A 21994-nucleotide genomic window follows, 5' to 3' on the forward strand; every position below is an offset into this window, starting at 1 on the left:
CATGTATGAGGGAGAATGTGTACATTTTGTTTCTGTCAATGACTGAAATAAAACTTGGTTTTACAAAGTTAAATATAGGCATTTATGAAATTCCTAAAGGTTTAATTGGTTTGATAAACATGGTTGCACTAGACGCCTATTTATAGCCAGCGTAGGCCAATTTCAGTTCCCTTTACTCAGCCTAATTTGCAGATAAATACAGAACATGACTTGCAATGGTCCAAGTGGTTAATCAGCAAACAATGGTACTGGCCAATGGTAAAGCAAGTCAATAAATTATCCACGGTACAAAAAGTGCCACAACATATAATATTGCCTCAAAACATTTATTTCAGGAAAATGAGCAAATATACATATTTAATACCTGAGAGGTAAAGACAAGATTGAATTCACTGATCAGAGCAGGCAGATAAGATGGCAAACAATAGCACAACAGCTCTGTAACTCACTTATGTACATTGTAACACCCCTCAAGGGTATTTACAAAATAATCCAGAATCTATGCACGGACTGAGCATACGTTGCCGCTCATAACAAGAGCCTGTTTGATTCTGAAGGTGGCACTGATGGCATATATTTAAGGCATAACACTGCAAAGTGATGATATACAGGTGAATCTGTCCCGCTGATTAGGTTATGTTTGCATAATGCAGAAAAGCAGCAGCTCTTTTATCAGCTCAGTCTTCAAAGTAAAACTGACTGGTAAGGATTTAAAAACACCAAAAGATGAATTTGAAGAATAAACCCGGCTCTCATCTCCACCACACTGATGGGGAAAGATGATAAACATGGAGAAAGGACATGTGCCGCAAGCTCAAGTCAACACTGAGCAATTGATCCTACTCTGAAACTTACCTGTAGAAAGCAGAAACACTGAAATATCTTCTTTCCCATTCATTATGGTTTACAACACTTTAGCAATAGGCAATATGCTGTACAAGATGGAAGCATGCTAAGGGACAAATACATTTATACAGATGTGACCACACAGGCTAGACATGTCTCCAGTTCTAGCTCCACAAGCACAATGTTGAGACAGTCGTAGAATCTATCAGGTATGAGGATGTGAGAGTCTGCAAGCGAGCAGCTAAGAAGAACACACAATAAACTGCAGAGCACTATAAATGAGGACAGGACTTGGCTAGGTTCCTATACAATCACTTTATAATTTATTTGTCTTCAAGTCTGTTTGGTGAATGCTTTCCTTAACTACTCAGCATGAAGACAAGATCTTCAATAAAGTACACAAACAAGATTCCATGCAGCACCCATCTGAAGTCTCAAGTAGAAGAAAAGGGGGGAAATCTAGAAACAGCAGCATTTTACTATCAATACCTCGCAAAGAGGAAATTTTGAAATACTTAGCATGAAGTTCCAAAGGATGCTGCTTTTGGAAGAGTCATCATTCTAGATCATTTCAGTACTATGTAAACATGAATAGATGGGGCATGATTTCTTCCCCATGCAAGAGCAATGCCTGCACACAGAGGAGTCTCCAAGGGATTTAACAGATATCTTGCCCCCTGACCCTCAACAAGCAATTACAAGGAATTTGAGGTCTGTACATGCCAGCTCTGCTCAGTGAAGGAACATGAGCTCAGATTCCTTGAGTTGGGGAGGGAGAGGGAAAAGAGGAATGGATGGAAATACAGGAGACATTCAAGGACCTCCATAATGGTATGGCATGTTAGACAGGGTGCTAAATGCAAGATTCTGCTATACATTATGAGATCTCTCTGTGTGCAACCACTGCACTCACACATGTAGGGTTTCAGAGAATACTTTTACAGATAATTGTGCATTACTTTCTATATTGGTTGATGTATTCAAGAGAAGTAATTTTGGTACACAGTAGTTAAATGGAACCAAAATACTGCTTAGACGATTAATTAAATCAAATTAAGAACGGGAGTGCCTAAATTCTGCATGACAATTTATCTTAGGCATTATTTGCTTGAAAGTAAATAAACTTCTAAGAAAATAAGTCTGTTTGGACTATTTTGCTGCATTTCCTATAAAAGTCTGACTTTTAAAGAAATGTACTTACACTGGAAAAGCCAAAAGTGATCAAATTGTCCTATCCAACTGAGATTTCTGAAAGCAAGGATAACCCTGAGAAAGCATTTGCTTAGGACTACAGCTGCACGAGTACTCCTCTGCACGATTAAGCAGGGCAAAGCTTAGCCTGCAGAGGGAGTCATTTCAGCAGCTATGCACAAAGCACAGTCTATAATATAGCATAAGGCTGGAATGATACCCAAACGGAGACATGAGGGAATTAAAAGAACAGCTTGTAAAATAAGCACACTCCTTCCTGCAGTGCAGTTTACCAGCTTCAGAGATCAACTATTCAAAGGCAGTTGCTTTGTGGATTGAGAAGCACCATCAGGCATTTCTTCTTGCCTCACCTCGATAGATTCTCTGCTGATTGTTAAGAGTTTTCTCAACTCTTTATTTTCAAGCTATAAAACCAATAAAAACAGTTTCAAACCTATGAGCAAAGCAGTGACAGTTATATAAGTGCTAATATAAGATAGTACTAAATCCAGACCCTTGGCAAATGTAAATAAACAAATAAATATTGGTCTCATTTATTAGACAAAAATAGCAAGAGAAAACATTGATGATTTACAGATCCATTTCTATCAGCACTTTCACAAGTTGTGTTGTACTAAACCTGTGTTGGCCAAGTTGACTGGTAATTGCCAGCTTGGTGATCTAACATCCATTTTAAGAACTGCTCAAACTCCTATTCTGGACACAGCCTGGGGCTTATGTGTATTTCTTCTCTGTTGCCATGACAACAAGAACCTAGCAAGCACACACACAGCTTCCTGGCCTAGTTATTTATTGACCACCAACCTTGAATGTCCTTTAAATGCTCTGCAAGAATTTTTCAAGAGAGTCAAGATCACCCCATTGCTGCCAAGTAGCCACCTTATTATTCCTGGTTCTGTTCAAATTGTTCAATGATTTAGTGTTTATACCAAAGCGAAACTGTCAACGTAAGACTCCTTCAGTGGCTTTTTATAAGCTTGCCACTTAAGATATTGATTGGTCCAGTTTACCAGGAGAGGGGCACACACACATTCTGTCCAATCCTGAATGTTTTCCTAAAGAGCAGGACTCTAATCCCCATCTCCTGTGGAAGCTGACAGATCCTTTGTTTGGAGATTGGTTTCCTGGTTTGGTTGTCTTGATTATCTCTCATTAAGAGTGACAAACAGGAACAACTGCTCATAGAGAAATCCAGGACGTAAATTGTTGTACTAATTTAGCAGCAGCATGCTTCCTTAAACCAAGGCCAACTTGTCTGGAGAATGAAGTTTTAAAAAATACACTAAAATGGTGCCAATACAAAAGCTATCCAGTGTTATTATCCTCATACGTATTGCTGGTTTGGTGAGATAGTATTTCACAACAATGCTGTACCTTCGTATTTAAGATTCCCTTAAAGGCAGCTAGAAAAAAATATATCTAGCAACCATTTGGAGTGGCTGCAGTAATTGATCCTGGTTTGGTCTTTTTAAAAAAACGGAGGCTTTGCTCAAGTTTCCTACACATAAATGCAGAGAAATCCAAATGATCTGGGGTGCTGTGGGGTGGAGGGGAGCGGTGAACCCACTATGGATCATCTGAAGCCCTGGAATGGGGCAGTTGAACTTAGACCCCTTGGGGGATTCATGGGGCTTTGGTCCAGCACATCGAAAGCCACAGATACCCCAGTGTGGTGCAGTGGTTAAGAGCAGTGGACTCGTAATCTGGTGAACCGAGTTCACTTCCCCGCTCCTCCACATGCAGCTGCTGGGTGACCTTGGGCCAGTCACACTTCTCTGAAGTCTCTCAGCCCCACTCACCTCACAGAGTGTTTGTTGTGGGGAAGGAAGGGAAAGGAGAATGTTAGCCACTTTGAGACTCCTTCGGGTAGTGATAAAGCAGGATATCAAATCCAAACTCCTCCTCCGCCAAACAAAAACATCCTGTTTCAGAACTTTCTGTTGACTATCTAGGCAGAAGAACCACTGGTGGCAGCTCTCCACCTGACTAGGTAACCCTAGGGCCATCTGGCAACACTCCTCCTTGCCAATGGAAAAGTACCCTGCTCCTCCCACAATAAACTGTAGTGAGGTGTCATCAGTACTGTGGTGATACCAAGCTCCATTTCTCTGTAACATCTGAATTGGGAGTGGTTGTGTAGGCCCCAGACCACAGTCTGGGTGCAGTGATGGGCTGGATGAGGGTTAATAAACTAAGTTTGAATCCTTTTTTGTGGAATAACATCCCTATTGAGGTGTAACAGGCACCCATTATTTGTACTTTCTAGAAACTGAGGATAGTTTTGTTTGAACAAGCTTTTCCAGCTGGATGAAAAGGTTTCTGTTTTAGAGGTTTATTTTGCATTATTTTTAAACCTATCTTTAGTTGTTTTTGTTCAGCTTTTAAAACTATTTTAGCTGTTTTTATTGTATGTCTGTAAACTGCCTTCGGACTCATGTAAAAAGCAGTGCATAAAATAGTAATAATTTTTAGAGGTGCTGAAACATTACCACTATTGGCACTTGCCTGAGGAGCTTGGAGTCATGGCAGTTCCTTAAGGAGGGAATTGAAAGGAAAATAAAATGAACCATAAGTTTCATTTTATTTGCTTTTCGGTGTTCACAGACAGTGCCATTCTACTTTCACAGGCTCCCTCTGCAACTGACTTTCAAAGCAGAAATATATAAAAAGATTAATAAAAATTGTCCAGTAGCACCTTAGAGACCAACTAAGTTTGTTCTTGGTATGAGCTTTCGTGTGCATGCACACTTCTTCAGCTTCTTCAGATATGAAAGCTCATATCAAGAAGAAACTTAGTTGGTCTCTAAGGTGCTACTGGACATATATATATAATATATATACTGCGTCAGACCAACATGGCTACCTACCTGACTTTCAAAGGGGAGGGGTAAGCTAAGATTCTGATTATCCACCTTAACTGCTGTTTCTTAATCATGTGAGAAAGCTTCAGTGGTTGCATGGTGCTCCTTGCTGTACCTAGTCGTAAGGTTCTACTGAATGCTGTATCCCCCAATTAACCTGCTTAATTGCCAACTTGAAACCGTATTTTCATACTATGCAGCATTACCCTTTCCCCTCCAGTAAATTCATGTGTCCCATATCAGAGTGAAGCAACAGAATTTTCAGTAATTCAAGCCTGACTCAAAGAGTTGCGGCCTCTTAACTTGCAGTTTTAAGGGCTATGATACGGAGCAGCATTCTGCAAGTGCAGATTCTACTTTCATGATGCTCAGCTGCCAGCTTTCCTATCTCAACAGCTGTACCAGGACTACAGCAGGAGGACTTCAAGGCAGGCATTGGCTTTTAACAAAGCAGCAATCAACTCTAGTTTAGGCTTGGAGGCTGAAAGAACCCTTTGACAAGGCACAAGCCTCCCTGTTTTCTATCCCCAACTACAGTTGTTCAAAACAAAAAAAAATTCCTTCCAGTAGCACCTTAAAGACCAACTAAGTTAGTTCTTGGTATGAGCTTTCGTGTGCATGCACACTTCTTCAGATACCACTGAATATCTGAAGAAGTGTGCATGCACACAAAAGCTCATACCAAGAACTAACTTAGTTGGTCTTTAAGGTGCTACTGGAAGGAATTTTTTTTGTTTTGACTATGGCAGACCAACACGGCTACCTATCTGTACAGTTGTTCAGCATCTTACCTCTAACTGTGCTAGCTTTTCTTGTATTTTATAATACTGGTCATTGTCCACATGAACAGCTTTTCTTATTACGTCTCCCATCTCACAGATCCTGTCGATTTGACTCTCAATTTCCTGTAAGCAGATTTCAAAGCAAAATTATAAATTAATAAAAAGAAAAACAAGTTAAATCAGGTATTTCCAAAGAAAAGTCAAAGAACACGGAACCAAAGAGTCATGTCTTCATCCTTCCCTCACTGGACCTAGTGCTGTCATATTGTACACCTGAGCTTCTTCCTGAACTGTGCTCTACTGTGCCTTCTGTCATATTCCCATGTTGGTTCCCTTAACTGGCGGTGTGGTAAAACCAAAGTCTCATTTGCTGTCACAAATAGAGGAGAGGGATTGTTACAGAATGTGGCAGGAGGTACTGGAACTGCATGTTCTCCTGCTATCCCAGAAGGTTTAAGAGGGAAGGTCAGATCTTCAGGTTGCAATCTGACAGAATTAATTACAACATACTGGCTGATTTAAGGTAGTGGTGGTGGTGAGAATCTCTTGGATCTTATAGCTGGTATGTATTTTGGCAAGCAGTACAAAAACAAATTAAGGGTATCTCATGGCATTTTACAATACTGAAGTCACAAAGAACTGCAATTATATTGTGTGTGTGTGTGTGTGTGTGTGTGATATCAGGTAATTTTCTTTATAAGAATTCTAAGGAAGATACCTTGTGGATGAGTTGCAACACTTTATTTCACAAAGAGAAGGCACTTGTGACCTGTGAGCACTAATGGAAGGAAGATGTTTCAGAGAACAAACTCTTGAGGAAAATGTAAAAAAGGCAAGAAAAAAACATCATTGGAACAGAGCACAACAACTAAGCCACTCATCTTTATTGCTATTGAAAACTTATTCTTTTTATTCCAGAAAGAAGATAATAGAAAGGAAGGAAGATAATAATTCCTTACTGCAGACTGAGCTTGATGCACTTTCAAAATTGGCTGAGCATCCACATCTTTTCTTTTCATCATCAGCTGCAACATGTGTTTCCTATATTTGCTCATAATAAGTTCCAAAGCATCCTGATGTTCTTCCAAAGAAACCCACAGTTCTGAAAAATATAACACAAATTCCATGCAAATACAAGGAAGAAACTCCATATTGTAAGGTCACATTAAGGCTGTATAACTTCCCTGTGCATCCTACCTCTCCATCTTCTATACATACAATAATTTTCAAATCCTTACATTTTCTTAGCCCACTGGTGCCTTATGAACACGATTTCTTACTCTTATAATAAGAATTAAATTTTCTGAAATTTCAAGAAATTCCTTATGGGTCTGGTCTTCCTTAACTGTACAGTACATCACCTATTGATTCAAACTCTGGATATATGTGCAGCACTTATTCAGTTTTGTTTCCAGACCAATACTGTGCACATCTACTTGGATATAAGCCCCATTTTGTTCAAGATGTGTCTGTTCAGGATGGCAGTCTTGGGAAATCCTGCTGTCGCTATCATGCTCTCAAGAGCCGATCCATCTGACATACATTAATGGCCAGCACACAAAGGCTGTAAACTGCAGTCTTTGTGTACTGAACTGAATTAGGTGTTAATTCAGCCCAAACATGCACAACTTAAATTTTTAGATTAGTTACAATTGGCAGAAACCATCAATTAGAATATATTGAAACTTTTACTGGCCCCAGCACCCTGAAGTTTTCCAAAGTTTTAAAAGAAAAACTCATCAATTCATGAAGTTTAAGGTACAGTAATAGATCATAAACATCAATGCTGCCATGCTATTCAGGTTCAGACTGTATTTTGGAGGCAGTGGGGAAAGTGATCAGGTTAAAGAATGGAAATGGGTGCCAGTTTTTTAAAAAAAGGACTGTAGGTGAAATGTGTGCATGCCATAGAAATAGAATTTTATTATCAAGCTTTAAAGACAGCTTTCACCAAGAATGCAATTGAATAAGGAACTGGTACTGAGAAGAATATTTGGGCGGTATCCAGATATATTTTTGTGCTACAGCACAAAATGTGGCACTCATCAGGTGCCACACACCACTTAGTATGAAGGAATTACGGTAGATCAGTAGTCACACTTAAGACATTAGTCCCACAGAAATCAATAGAACTTAAAGTATGTATGTTTAGGATTAGGGTGCTTGTGAAATGAGCAACCATATCCAAGGACTAATCCTGTTTAGAGCTGTGACTAGACCACACAGGCATGGATGCTCTTTACATCCTTCAGTTCAAGACAACCATCAGTGGTGCAGGCTTGCATTATGTTCTGGTTAACCCTTGCAGCCAAACAAGTCACTTGAGGGCTCATAGTTACCTCGCTAACACAATGCTCACCTCTGTTTTCCTGCTGCAAGTCTCTGATCTGAGTGTTCTCCTGAGATAGCAGAATATGAGGTTTGTATTTAGACATGTCCTTCAGCTCAGCTCCGTCCTCTTGATACTTGTAAAGGAAAGATGGTCCATGTGAACCCAGAGCAGTCTAATAATATCCATACAACATTCCACTCACCCCGACCCACGTTTTCACGCTGACACTGCTGGGTCCGTACTCACCTTGTGCGAAAGAGGCGTGCCGGCCTCCTTCATGGACACAACCCGCTTGTGCAACATGGTAGACTGGTCAATGAGAGACTCAGCTGCGTTGTCGTGGTCTTTCAGCCTTTCCAGCAGGGTCCTTGCATCGGTCAGGATCTTCTCTATAGTACAGGCCATTGTCAGGGAACTGAAAGGAGAACGGATCGGGTTAAGATTCAAGAGCTATCAAAGCCAGGCTCAGAGTATGTGAGGCTTTGAAATATGTGGTGTAACGGTTAAGAGTGTTGGACCAGGACCTGGGAGATCAGGGTTCGAATCCCCCCTCAGCCATGAAGCTCACTGGATGGCCTTGGGCCACTCCCCATCGTTTAGCCTAACCTACCTCACAGGGTTGTGGAGAGGATGAAGCAGAGAAGAGGAGAACCAGGTACACCACATAAATGTAATAAATAAATATTACGGTGGGGTGTTTTTTGGGAGGGCGGAGGTACGAAAGCACTAGAGGAGGCTGGGACACAGAACTGGCCACACGACATGGGTGCCCCAAGCTCCACTCTGTGTGCTCTAGGGAGGTCTGTGCCCTAGGAAGGGCAGACAAGCAGGGTCCGGTTTTAGTGGCAGCACCTTCCGCGTCCAACATGGAGTGAATGGGAGAAAGGAGGCAACATAGCATTGCGGCCGTTCCCAGTCCCGGGAGACCCCGAGGCAGCCCCTCGCCCTTCCCAGGAGGCGACCCCCGGTCCGCGCCCTCCTACTTACCCCCTCCGGCCGCGCCTCCCGCTCCGGCTTCCCTCCCTCCGGACGTCAGCGAAGAGGGTCCCGGCTCCGAGGCACACTAGGGGGCGCAGAGGTCACAGGCTCCGCGCTCCGGCCGCCGCCGCTTCCGGTATGAAGTTTCCTTCCTCTCCGAGTCAAGGGAAATTCATAGCTCTCCGGAGAAACTTCCGGTTTCCGGTTGTAGGCGGCGGGCGCTTCGCCGAGGCTCCCCTTTGGGTTGCGGAAATCCAACAGGTGGAGCCGTCCTGTTCCTTTGGCGGAGCAGCGACCGGGGAAGGCTGCGCCTGCAGCATCTCTCCGGCCTGCAGCCTCGTAAGGGGCCCGGCGGTTCCGCTAGCAGGAGCTAAACGCTCAAGATCAGTTGTCAGGCGCAGCCTCGTAGCTTGAAAGCTCCGTGTCAAGTTCTGGTTCAGGCATCGGTTGCGCGCGACCACGTCCGTGGGTTTGATTTCGTTATTCACAGCCGCAGTCCTGTACCTACTTGCCATGTAGGGCTTGCTTCTGAGTAGACATGTATAAGGATTGCGCTGTAAGCGAGAATCCTCTGCTCATCGAGGGGGGTAGGGGAGACCGCATTGGAGGCAATGGATTTACTTTTGAGTAGGCACGTGTAGGCTTGTGCTGCTCTTTAAAATCAGTTCAAATGCAGCGCTTTCCAATTCCATTTGTTTTAGCAAGCCATTACCCAGCCATGTGCGCACCTATCCCATCTGCCTGCCTTCCTTCTAGCTGTCCGTTTACAATCCCTTTTCTGCCTGTCAAATCTGCAGCATGAAATGTTGCTTTAAATTCTGCCGGCTGGAGTCATTCAAACTGCGGAACAGAAGTAGAGAAAAGAAGCAGGACTATTCCCATCAACTCTGCTGAGAGGCTAGCTTTTTTTTTGGCCCTCCCTTTAACTGCCATCTAGTAACAGTCATTGCATTGACTGCCCTGTTTTCATTCCAGCAAGTCCTTATAAGAATTGTAGCTAGTGCACAAGCTTTCTGTTTTCCTCCACCCTCCTCATTTCCCTATCCTTGCGTGCCCCAATGCTGATTCAGTGGTGTCCGTGTCACCCAACTCCCTCCCCCATTACTCTCTTTACCATCCAGGTCCTGCTTCAAACTCCCAAGTATTTTTTTGCTTGATTGGAACTTCTCTTGCTTGTCTGGATGGACAAGAGGGAGGGTGTGTAGAAACCAGCCTATGGTACAATGGCAAAATTTACATTTGATGTTCTGCCGACTTCTGCTGCTTACCACTGGTGCATGGCTCTCTGGAGAATGTCCAGGAGACTACAACTGTCTGGCTGAAAAGATTCCCCACCCTAACCTAGCCTGATAAAAGAACTTGAAAGTTTGCACATTATTTTGGTTGCCTGAAGGTGTTACCCTAATATGTCTTTTTTTGCATTTTGATCTTGTCTTTTAACTTGGCAAACCTGAGAGCAGTGACTATATTACTTATTATCTGTAAGTTGTTCCAAGATCCTTTTTTAAAGTCCATTGTAAAAAACAATTTAAATAATTATTATTTGATTTGAGGAGACAGTAGTACCGAATTTCCCAAAGTCTGATTCTAGCAAACCTGTATTTACAAAAAAATAAAAATAAAAAATCAATTGGATTGACACATGGAATCCTTGCTTTTAACTTCTCCTGTTGGTTCTATCTTCCTAGCCCTAATGTTTTCTTTAAAACAACCCAGATTTCAGTCCCAAAAAACAAGGACAGAGCAAATTAGCTTCTTTAGGCAGTGGTCATGTTGCCAAGAGGATGTGTTATTTACATGTTTACAACTGAATTCTACTTCCACTACTTTTGTCCTGCACGTGGAAGATTGTAATCAGAATAGGAACAGAAGGCTGGGTGGAACTTTTAAGTGTTATTTCTCTTTGTTATGAGTGCTTGCTCACTACAGTAACTGAAGTTGTATGCCCTCACCTTGCTGTCACTTGAAAAGAGATTTGCATTTCCTACCTAAGGTTCATAAAGGGATCTATTGTAGGGAAAGGAAATAAAGGATTGATATGGTGCAAATAGTTAAATTAAAAACTGTTCAACAATGCAATCCTAGCCATGTCTACTCAGAAATAAGTCCTATTGAATTCAGTGGCCTGATAAGTATATACAGAATTCAACTTAAGCCCATGCTAATTTCTGTAACATCTGGAGCAGGGGTGGTGATGAGACTGCTCTAGCAAACGTTGGCAGTATTGCTTATGTTCCTTCTGTCTAACATGGATGTTTGTGTGTGTCCCCCGCCCCCGTATTTATATTAGTGTGGCCTACTCATGGAAGTAGAGAGCAAAATGATATAAGGAATGTTGCGTTTAAACCACTATCATGCCAAGAAACTAGAATTTGGCAAATTAAGGATTTCTGTAAACAAAGGCTTTTATAAACAAATCCCACTGTGCAGTGTTGTCATTTGCAGTTGCATCTAAGGACTGATATGGCAAGAAGAGGGCCCTGAAATCTGTCCACTGTTAAGAGACTGTGTACAAATATTTCGTGTTTTCTGAATGACTTTCCAGGGTCAAAAAATGTATTTTCTAAACAATCAGATGTTTCTCAGAAAACAATTTCAGGAGCTTCCCACCCCAGGCCCACTAAAGGAATTCACTGCAGAGTTTGTTACCTTGAAGATTAGAATAAAAACATATCCTATTGGCTGTGGGTTGTTTGCTTCTTATCCTCAAAACTTGTTTTGGAGCAGTTTTAAGAAGGGGAGGTAACTCAAGGAAGGTTAGTTGTGATGTGAAAATCAGGAACTGGCTGAACAGTTGTGCAACCAGGAATTGCAACTAGGAAAGAGCTTAGCTCAGTGGCAGAATGCTTGCTTTACACACAAAAAGTTCCAGGTTCAATCCCAGGTATATAGAGGGACCCCTGCATGAAACCTTGGAGAGCTGCTGCCAGTTAGTGTCAACTGTATTGGATATATGGTCTGCTTTATTTAGTCGTAGTTATGTTGACCATTGCAACGCACACAAGCTTGCTAAAAAAACCCCTGAGCCTATTCATTCCTGCCCTAGTTCTCAAAGGACTGCGCCTCATTTTCTTGCTATACTGTAAATAGTTGGACTCGTATATTTGCATGGCACATGGATTCCTATCCTTGACCTGACAGGCCCTGGTTATCTATTTAAATACTGCCTTTAAAAGTGTTTAATGAATTCCAGGCTGAGATTTGTCAATATGTCATCTTATCTAATATTCTTGTTTGCTCCTTTTCACAGTAAACAGCCTCTATTCATGTTTTCTAAAACAAACAAACCGAAAACCAGACATTCTGTTACGGAAACTGGAGTCTTTGTTACTTATTTGCTAAGAGAAGGTACTCTTAGTGATAGCTGGTGTCCTTGATTCTTCATTTAACTTTGTTCAATGGGACATTTTTGTAATGGCTCAGACCTATTGGCCTTTAAAAACAGTATTACTGAAAAACCTTTATTCAATGCTTGCTCCAACTTTCTGCAATTAGGATCTTCAGGCTGTTTTTCCAAGAAAGTGTGCAACACACCTTCATTATATTGAGTATTGTGATGTTTTTCTCTGATTGAAGGGGACTGAGTCTAAGTGCTGCCCTTGCATTCATGAAATGGCTTACGATGCAGAAAAGGCATCTGCTAACATAAGAGGAACCTGTGGCCTTCCAGGCCATGCAGATGTTCTTGGGCTCCAACTCCCATCATCCCTGACCACTTCTCATACTGGTTGGGGCTAATGGGAGTTGGGAGTCCAATGTTTCAAGGGCCATAGGTTCCCTACCCCTGCACTAACAGCCCCCTGACAATCAGCTCCTGAGAGTTAAGGGGCCTTCCAGAATGAGTGGTGTCACGGAGAGTTACAAATGGAAGGATAAAAAGGCAAAAATCCCCTACTCCTCTGTGAGCAGATGCCTCCACTGGATCCCTTCTGGGAGTGTAAGGGTACCAGTTAAATCCCACCCACTAATGCTAAAAGTATGGTTTTTCACACCTTACTTTTAAAATCCATTATAGGTTATGACTTCCTGTAATACACACACACACACACACACACACACAGAGAGAGAGAGAGAGAGAGAGAGAGAGAGAGAGAGAGAGAGAGCGCAATAACTCACACACAATACATACTTTCGTTTCTCCCACTGCATAACATTGCTGCGTTGGTATTTTAAAAATATTCATGATATAATAGAGCAGCAAGTCTCTGGTGCTTACTGGGAAGGGTGAGGCAGCAGGCAGGGCAGTGTGGTGCAAAAGCACTATCAGGAGCACAGGACTGATCTCACTGGGGCTTTTGCAATGCACCAATGTCACCACCATCTCACCCTGGCAAACAGCAGTGACTCGCCTACTGGGAGGTTCACCCCACCATGTTGTCTGCTGCTGGTGCTATGCCCCTGCTATGAAAAGTTTAATCTTCTGGTTTCTGCAGTTTCTGCTAAAATTATATGGACACTCGGTTGCTGCACAGGCAGGTCAGGATCCAGAGAGCTAGAGGCAGATGGGCCAATGGTTAAATTCTATAGCAAAAAGACAAAGCAGAGTAAGTCTTTTCAGCAGCATTTCCCAATGGCAAGGTGTTGAATGGCAGGGATTTAGGGTATGGGGTTGGTGGTCCAGACGATAGTGTTCAGTTTAACTCATAATGCTATTTCTTCCTGGTTTGTCAAGGAAGCTTCTGGTGACAGAAGGCAACAAAGACTAGCTGCTGAAGGCCCTGGTTCAAATCAAGTGCATTACAGACTTTCAGTGCATTACAGACTTTCCCCTTGCATTTCTTTACTGTGTTTATATTACACCTTTTTGACAAGGAGCTCAAGGTGGTGTACATGGTTCAACCCCGAGAGGTAGGTTAGGCTAAGAGGTAGTGACTGGCTTAGGTTCAGTGTGTAGATTTTCTGTGCTTCTTTTGACTTTCTTGCATGATGTCTGATGGGCCCCAGACTCAGTTACATTGAAGTACATCTCCATAATTGGAACCTAATCTTTCCTTTTGCATTTTCACAAGACAGAATGTAAGCTGGGTGTCTGCACCAAACATAGTACACATATTTGGATCTCCTGCTTGTATAAGGCTCGCCTGGGAAGACAAGAAACCTTTATCTCAAGATTTGCAAATAAATGTGTTCACTTAAGATCAGGGATGTAAGTTTTGTTGTATTCATCAAGCACTAAAGTCTTTGTTGTCTTGGCATGGTAACATTTGTAAAAAAAAGCAACAAGGTGGCAAAAGTAACTTTCACACAACCCAAAGCCTCTACCTCCAATCCTGATACAGTACTGCTAAATTCACACTTGGCAAATATGCAGTGCATGATATTCAGTCCCCACATAAAGGAGTAGCCTTTCTGATAAAGGAATTGCCAAGCTGCAGAGGATTTGATGTAGCTCAGCACACACCCCATAGGGTTTTTATTTGTGGTTGCTCCAAAGTTTGCAAAGTGAGGGGGGGGGCAGGAATCAGCCTTGCCTGCTTTTCTAACAGCAGTTTGATGCACAGAAATTGGCCTTGACATGGAAATAAACATTATCAGCTGCTAATGTCTCCATATCATGCTACTGTTAAACACATACCTACAGTGATCAATTAAAATGTTGATACCCTAGGGCCCCAGTGCTGGAGAGGAGAAGCACATTGCCTTCAAAGCATCAATAGAGATATTAAGAGGGTGAAAAATTATCAGTGTCAGGGAATTGCTGGGGGAAAGGAGCTTGCATTGCTTCTGTTCATCAGTTTCTTTTAAAAGGCTCACCAGCATTCCTATGCTTAAGGCCCGTCCAGACGTCCTTTTCATTGTGCATTCATGGTGATTTGTGATCATGCTGCTGTCGGGGCAGGGTGGTCACTCACAATCCCGCTTTCAATACTATTTGTGTCTGCAGAAGTTTTGGGATGGTCATACTGATTAATTTCCAACCCCTGCATGTCCCAAAATGTCCTGCTGAAATTAATGCCCAATGGAAACTTGAGAAAAGACAGGTGGATCTTCTGCAAAGATGCAAAATGTGCATTTATTGAATCACATCATGTTAATTTTGAAGTGTAGTTAAACACATAGCAAGCAGCTATGTAAATTACAAGGGCAGGAAAGCCTAGTTATCAGCACGTGGGGGTGGGGGTTGTTCATTCTTGTGGCTAGGAGCCAAAAGGAAAAAAATGTCCCCATTTAACATCCCCATCCATTCTGATCTTGGTGGGGGAGTAAAGAGATAAGTCTTCCTTTGTTGAATAATTGGTCTCCCCCACCCCTGTAATTATTTAAGGAAAAAACAAGATATGTAGTTGCATGCATAGTTTAGTGACATCTAGTTTGTCGCTTAGTATCTATTGAGAGACTTCTCTTAATTCTTTCATCCAGAGCACGTTCTTTGTAAAAGCATCTCCACTTTAACTGGCACCTTTGCAGGAAAAAAAAACCCCTGTAATCTGTTATAAAAAGCAGCATAAACCCCTAAATTTGTCCATGCAGAATTACTTTAAAATCCAAGCAGTCCTTCTAAAATTTGATCATAGCGGTAAAGGAGGCAAATGAAATGATGAGTGCTTTTCACATGGTGCTGTCTTCTTTCTAGTTCTTTTGGCTTCTTATCGTGCTGGCTTTGTATAAACTGAAGGGAATGTATAAAGTTGACTTCTCCAAGTTTTCTGTGTTTAACTCCAGTTCAATTAAACACTTATGGATGTGTACAAAGTGAAAAATGGGGTTATGAGAGGTTAATGCTTTAATGCTTTTAATAGTTCTTTTAGCCACATGGCTGCATTTTGTCAAATAAAGCACAGAGCTGTCCCAACAGGAAAAGTACAGATAGGAACAAACTAACTGATGCTTCTCCCCCAAAGGGCAACTGCTACATTTTGGGCAAAAATATGTGAGCTGGTAATGAGCTGAACATATTTAGCAAAGATTTGGTCTCCACATGATTTAAGCCAGGATGGATTACTGATGATGTTGGCCAGAGAATTTGTACCTTAGACTTCAGCAGACAAACAGTGGTGCTTAGAAATATTCATGGAGAAAGCACTATCTTTGGAAACAAATCCAGTCTGGCTTGTTCACACAACAGTTAACTTCAAATAGGGGTCAGGAACATGTGGCAATTGTTGCAGTTGGACTACAATTCCCATCATCCCTGTGCATTGCCATGCTGTTTGGGGCTTATGGGGGATGTAGTGCGACAACAGTTCCTGAGGGCCACAGGTCCCCCATCCCTGACCCAGATACGCCATTTTACTCCATTGTAAAACCAAAAGCATGCTTGCAAGAGATTGTTCAGTTTGATATTCAGTTTTTTTTTATTAAAATGTTATCAGGTGACTATGGACAGATATGAGACAGGGTGGTATCCAGCTAAGTTTTACTCTGAGTAGACCCATTGAAATTAATGGACCTTAGCCATGTTCAAACATTTCAATAGGTCTACTCTGCGTATAACTATGAGTGGTATGCAACTAAATTTTACTCAGAATTGCACCCACCCCCAGCATCTACTTTTACTGCATCTTCTGTGTGATCCTAAAGTAATTTAATAAAACCCAGATTTTTTTGTGTGAAAAGAAATATCCAGTGTTCAAACACAACTTTATATGCTTTCTTAAATACAATTAAAAATGGAATTTGGCTGTATGTCTCAGCACAGTGACACTCAGGAGCTGGTTAACATCCCTCAGAAGACAGCTTTCATTCTCCTATTTTCCTGGTGTCCATTGTCTACCCTTTACGATCCTTACAGGAAATCTTTTCTTTCTTAATTGGGGGGTGGGGTGGGAAAGCAGCATACTTATTCTGTAGTGTGAGTCCACCTCTGACCATCAAGACCTCCCACAAAGGGTAACAGAACTAGAACTCAAATATTTGTTGTTTTGAGTTTTCCCCCACCGCTTTGCCAAGAGTCAAGTGCAATGTGTGGTTTATGGCTGCAGATGATAAATGTGTAAAAAAAGCACCACAACCTAATTAAATTCTATTTGCTACAGCTTAAGTACAAACACACCAGCTAAAGTGGTTGCTGGATTAGAGTTGGAAGGCTTGGTTCTCTGCAGCAAAACAACCAAGCCAAAGCAGGCCCCTGGATACTAATGTTGACTAATTGCTGCAAATATATAATTCCAGAGCAAACACATACTTAATAACCAGGGTTCCAGTAAGTCTTAAATAACTCTCCTTCCCAAATGGCCAGTGAGCTGTATTAACTGTAGGAAGGTAGAGGGTCAGCTGGTTGTTCTTTCACCTCAGGGTATTCCACCCACTTCCACATGGTGTTTCAAGGATGTTCTTGGTTTGTAACGTGAATGTAAACACTCTGCAGGCTAGAATGCTCTTTCGTGTCTCAAATGCTTCTGTTCTGCTACATTTTTTCATTAGCAATGATAAGATGTTCCCATAAATAGCATGGCAGAGGAGCCAATGACATGTTACGAATGTTATGGAGCACAGATGCCATTTTAAAAAAAAAAGAAAAGAGAAAAGAAAGCAAGTGACTTTTGAGTGGAAAAGCAGCAAGGGAGAACACATACTCCTAGTCACCGAGGCAATTTGAGTCTCAAGGCAGGGGCACCAGCTCCTGGGGGCTGAGCCCATTTGCCCCCTCCAAATATTTTTGGGGTAGGGAGCAGGCCCCCTCAATGTCTAAAAAGCATGGAGGCAAAGCATAGAACAGCTCCAGTGCCTGGCTCCTCCTCCTCCTGCAGAGGGGAAGGGGGGGGGGTTGAAGCAGCCTCCCATTGGGGGCAGCACCAGGAGAAGGTGGAGGAGGAGCAATCGGGTGGCTGCTGCATTTAGCTCCACCCCCAGCTCCTCCTGACATCCTCCTGTTGTATATTATTATTTTCTTTAATTTTCCTCTTTTCTTTGTTAAATGTGCAAATAAAATAGAATGAATAAATAAATAAATAAATAAATAAATAAGTGGCCACACCACAAGCAATGAACACCATTGAATAGTGGACCCTACCAGTCAAACCACTCCTGGATTTTACTACCCAGCAATACAATACCTCAAAGAAATAAAGTTAAACGAAGAATTTGGGTCTGTGGTTTAATTCTGATGCCTTTGACCAGGATACTTTTAAGCTGGCAACATTTGGACAGCTGGCTTGGGTTTCCTTTTGGATGTCCACCAGGACAAAGTCCTTTCTCTAAGCAGCTTACCGTTTAAACAGAAAAACAGGCTATCACATCTCTGGGAAATGACATTTCACAATAGCCAAATAGTCCAACAGCTTCAGCCAACACTAGTGTACATATATTGCTCACCTAGTGAAAGTGCCAATTTTCTGAACAGTCAGGATTTGAGTGTTCAAGAGAAGCACAGGTTTTGTGTGTAGGCAAATTAAAAGAAATTCTGCAGTTCACCGTTTAGCAAATATATCCTCAACAGCAGTAGTCATGCCTGGTAAGTGAGGAAAACCCAGTGTGTGTGGAGGGTGAGGTGAAAATAAATGGAGAGTGGAGAGCAGTGGGACTTCCTGCTCTCTATATATTCATTTATGCTCACCCTCACGCCCGTGTAAGGTGCGATCACGTAAGCAAAGCAAGCGCAAGTTGCAGGATTACTGTAACAGAGAACATATTCTTTTGGTACTATGTGTGTGCTAATAAACCAAAGAGAGCAAGTAGGATGGGAGCAAGGTCTCTGCAGTACAGCCACTGTTGATGATTTACAAAGCTGAGAGTTTGAGGACTCTAGAATCAGCATCACTGCAACTATTTGTGCTTCAGCACTTGTTCTTATCTGCCATGTGCTTTGAAGAAATCCAGACATCAGTCCACAAAGAGCCAGGCAAATTAACAGTGCAGGGACAAGCTTGGTTCTCTGAATTTAGCGCAAGCCACTGAATGGAAGAGAACAGTAACCAAGTGGCTCAGTATTCACTACAGAATTGCAGCAGCAGCAGTTGCAGTTCCAAAATACAAGTGACAAGTGGTAGGGGAGTTATCTTATTACCTGTACTGCTGCTCTGCAGCAATAATTCCATAACAGAACTGTTTAATATCAGAAGTCATACCATCTTGAAGAAATAAAATGGAACACAGGAAGCTCATCAGATAATTGGTCCAACATCTTCACTGATGTGACAGTGGCTCTGGGTGTTTCAGAAATTAATATTTCCCAGTCCTGCCTGAAGATCCATGGGGTTTAACCTGGAAACTTTTGCAAGCAAAGAACGGGCTCTACTACAAAGAAGTACAGCTGCTTCCCTAATGTTGAGATTGACATGCTCAGGGATGCTACATTTACACGTGTCACTGGAGAGAATGAGTAGGTTGGCTTTCTTGTGCACAAGGGTGGAATCCAAACTAGAAGTTCACCCTTCCCACTACAGAATTTAGGGATACTCTCTAGTAGCTCATCCGAGGAAGACTAATATGATTCATACCCACCACTGGCTTATTTCACTATTGATGTTACTAGACAAATGTCTCTAAAATACTTGACATAAAACAGAGGTCTCTTTATGTTGTTACCTAACCAGCTCTCTGAAGAAGAATGGCCAATCCTTAATGCTAGCCAGGAACTCCTGTCTAATTGCTGTCTCCTTGTGCTATATAAACGATCAACAGTTTTTCTGAAATCTGCAAACCCTATTTGAACGCTGCTCTTGAACAACATTTTTGTGGCAGAGGCCCAGCAACAAGACTCCAGCATCCAAAGATTGTGATTCTCATTCTGATTTAAGTGGATAGTATCAAGAGATGACATTCAAGAACCTATTAGGCTGTACTGCCAAAGGGCCAGAAATCATGCATTGCTAAGTTAAGCATTAGTAGAGGAAGCTGGAGACTAAATGTGTCCATAACATTTAACGCTTAAGATGGAAGAGACAACCTATTTACAATGGCCACACAATCTCAGAACTTGCTACCCATTCAAGCTTTAAATTCTTAGGGGTTCGTTTTCTGATACATGAATATAGCAGCCCCTTTATTGATATAGACTACCTATTTTATGGGGACGCGGGTGGCACTGTGGGTTAAAGCCTCAGTGCCTAGGACTTGCCGATCGAAAGGTCGGCGGTTCGAATCCCCGCGGCGGGGTGCGCTCCCGTTGCTCGGTCCCAGCGCCTGCCAACCTAGCAGTTCGAAAGCACCTTCGGGTGCAAGTAGATAAATAGGGACCGCTTACCAGCGGGAAGGTAAACGGCGTTTCCGTGTGCTGCGCTGGCTTGCCAGATGCAGCTTGTCACGCTGGCCACGTGACCCGGAAGTGTCTCCGGACAGCGCTGGCTCCTGGCCTATAGAGTGAGATGAGCGCACAACCCTAGAGTCTGGCAAGACTGGCCCGTACGGGCAGGGGTACCTTTACCTTTTACTACCTATTTTATGGTTCCTGGAAAATCAGCCTGTGAGAGAGCTGCTTACTGCTTCTAAAGAAACAATGATGTGTTTCTAAATAAACAATGGATTGGAGGCCCAGGTTTATTACCACCTCACTGTAAATGAAACTGCACTGGTTGGTGATCTTTATCCACATTACTTCCACCAAATAAACAATGGAGCCGATCTCCTGGGCCTCTAATGCACAGCATAGCAACCTCCACCATGCAGTTCACATGTGTTGAGAACTTGAACAAGCGTTCAATAGTGCTTTACATGTGCCTGTTCATCCACAGAAAAGCCAGGGTGATTGTAGGAGGACCAACAATTTGTTTGACAGCAGTATTCAGCATATAAGAGAACCAGGACTTTGGCAGTTTTCACAAAGGACACATTTGGGCCTTACTTGATAAGAGTCTTGTTCATGCAGAATAAAAGGCTAAAGTGAATTTAGAATACATATAATTCTATGTTTGTTTTCCTTACAGACAAGTGTAAGCACAAACCAATTGAAGCCTGTATTCACTGTCTGATGGACTGCATTTATATTTAAATACCATTATTTCTGCCAATGCAGTTCAGTTTAAAATACTAAAACTAAACAGGGCATTACGAAAGATAAAGCAGACTAGTTTCAGACTGAAGGTGGACTCTACACAAGCCAATGGCATAAGATATCTAGCCTAGGTATCTCTTTTTATATACAAATGTTCTTTACCTTGACTGCTGAAACAAGCTTCAGCATGAGAGCTTGGTCCTGATAGGCAACAGTAAATTGCATGTCAACACACAGTGGTTGTTTCCTGCATAAGCATAACCAGCCCTCCCTCAATTCTGTAGTACTAGAACCAGAAAGAAAGGCCATCAGGACAGACTTCAAGGAAAGCTTAAGCCCCAGTTCCATTTTTTATTTGGAAATGAAACTGCAGGTTTCTTTAAGCAGCTAGCCCCACCCAATGAGTGAAGCCTCTACTCTTAAAAAGTGTTTTAGGAGTCATGGACTCTGACAGCGCAAGGGAGGCTGTGGTTCTACTGCAGCCTCCTAACCAGAGCCCAAAGATGGCAATGCGATCTTATAGCCTAGAGAGGCACCAGGACTGCAAGTTCCTCTGGTGCTGGATTTTTTGAGGAGGCAGGTATGTCACAGGCTGGGCCAGAGCACACATTCTTCTCCCAGTTGAACATGAGGATGAGGAGTCAGAGGCCTGGGTCAGGACAATGTCTTTCCTAATGTTAAACTGTCAAACTGAGGCCCAGCTGGATCTAGGCAATTCACTTAGCTGCAGTTTCCTATCTGCAACATAGGCATAATAATGACCTACTTTTCAGGATTGTTGTAAAGAGGAGGAGGAGTGATGCAAGCGGCTATAATTAAACCCTAGTACTTACAGAATTACTCAGTTACACCAAACAAACAAATAAATCAAAACCAAAACACAACTCAAGTGGCAAACCCACAATATAGGTATGTAGCTGCAAGAAATGAGAGGTAGATTTCAGTGAAGGAACTTCTCCAGTGAACAAGATACAGTGGCACCTCGGGTTACATACGCTTCAAGTTACATACGCTTCAGGTTACAGACTCTGCTAACCCAGAAATAGTGCTTTAGGTTAAGAACTTTGCTTCAGGTTGAGAACAGAAATCGTGTTCTGGCGGCGCAGAAGCA

The 21994-nt window shown here is 42.3% G+C and overlaps 1 protein-coding gene across 2 annotated transcripts; it reads right to left on the bottom strand.

Annotated features, from left to right (window-relative positions):
* Positions 1-307: 307 nt before the first annotated feature.
* SIKE1 (suppressor of IKBKE 1) lies at positions 308-9207 on the bottom strand. Of its 2 annotated transcripts, none has more exons than XM_028734579.2 (6): positions 9021-9207; positions 8280-8448; positions 8061-8166; positions 6661-6803; positions 5711-5824; positions 308-2462 (listed from the first exon to the last, which is right to left on the bottom strand). In XM_028734579.2, the coding sequence occupies exons 2-6, from the start codon at positions 8436-8438 to the stop codon at positions 2343-2345; spliced, it is 642 nt and encodes a 213-aa protein (XP_028590412.1). In that variant the 5' UTR covers positions 8439-8448; positions 9021-9207; the 3' UTR covers positions 308-2342. The 2 variants fall into 2 exon arrangements, with proteins under 2 accessions (XP_028590412.1, XP_077785207.1); XM_077929081.1 differs by lacking the exon at positions 9021-9207 and adding an exon at positions 8644-8985.
* Positions 9208-21994: the final 12787 nt, after the last annotated feature.

This window comes from Podarcis muralis, chromosome 5 (assembly GCF_964188315.1).
Source record: "Podarcis muralis chromosome 5, rPodMur119.hap1.1, whole genome shotgun sequence".
Classification (NCBI taxonomy): Eukaryota; Metazoa; Chordata; class Lepidosauria; order Squamata; family Lacertidae; genus Podarcis; species Podarcis muralis.

Excerpts from the sequence above, each read along its gene's own strand:
- SIKE1 (XM_077929081.1), bottom strand. The coding sequence starts at position 8,699 with ATGTGGTGTACCTGGTTCTCCTCTTCTCTGCTTCATCCTCTCCACAAC. Across the intron at positions 8,167-8,279 it reads GCACGCCTCTTTCGCACAAG|TATCAAGAGGACGGAGCTGA; the intron begins GTGAGTACGGAC and ends TTCCTTTACAAG. Across the intron at positions 5,825-6,660 it reads TGCATCAAGCTCAGTCTGCA|GAAATTGAGAGTCAAATCGA; the intron begins GTAAGGAATTAT and ends ATCTGCTTACAG.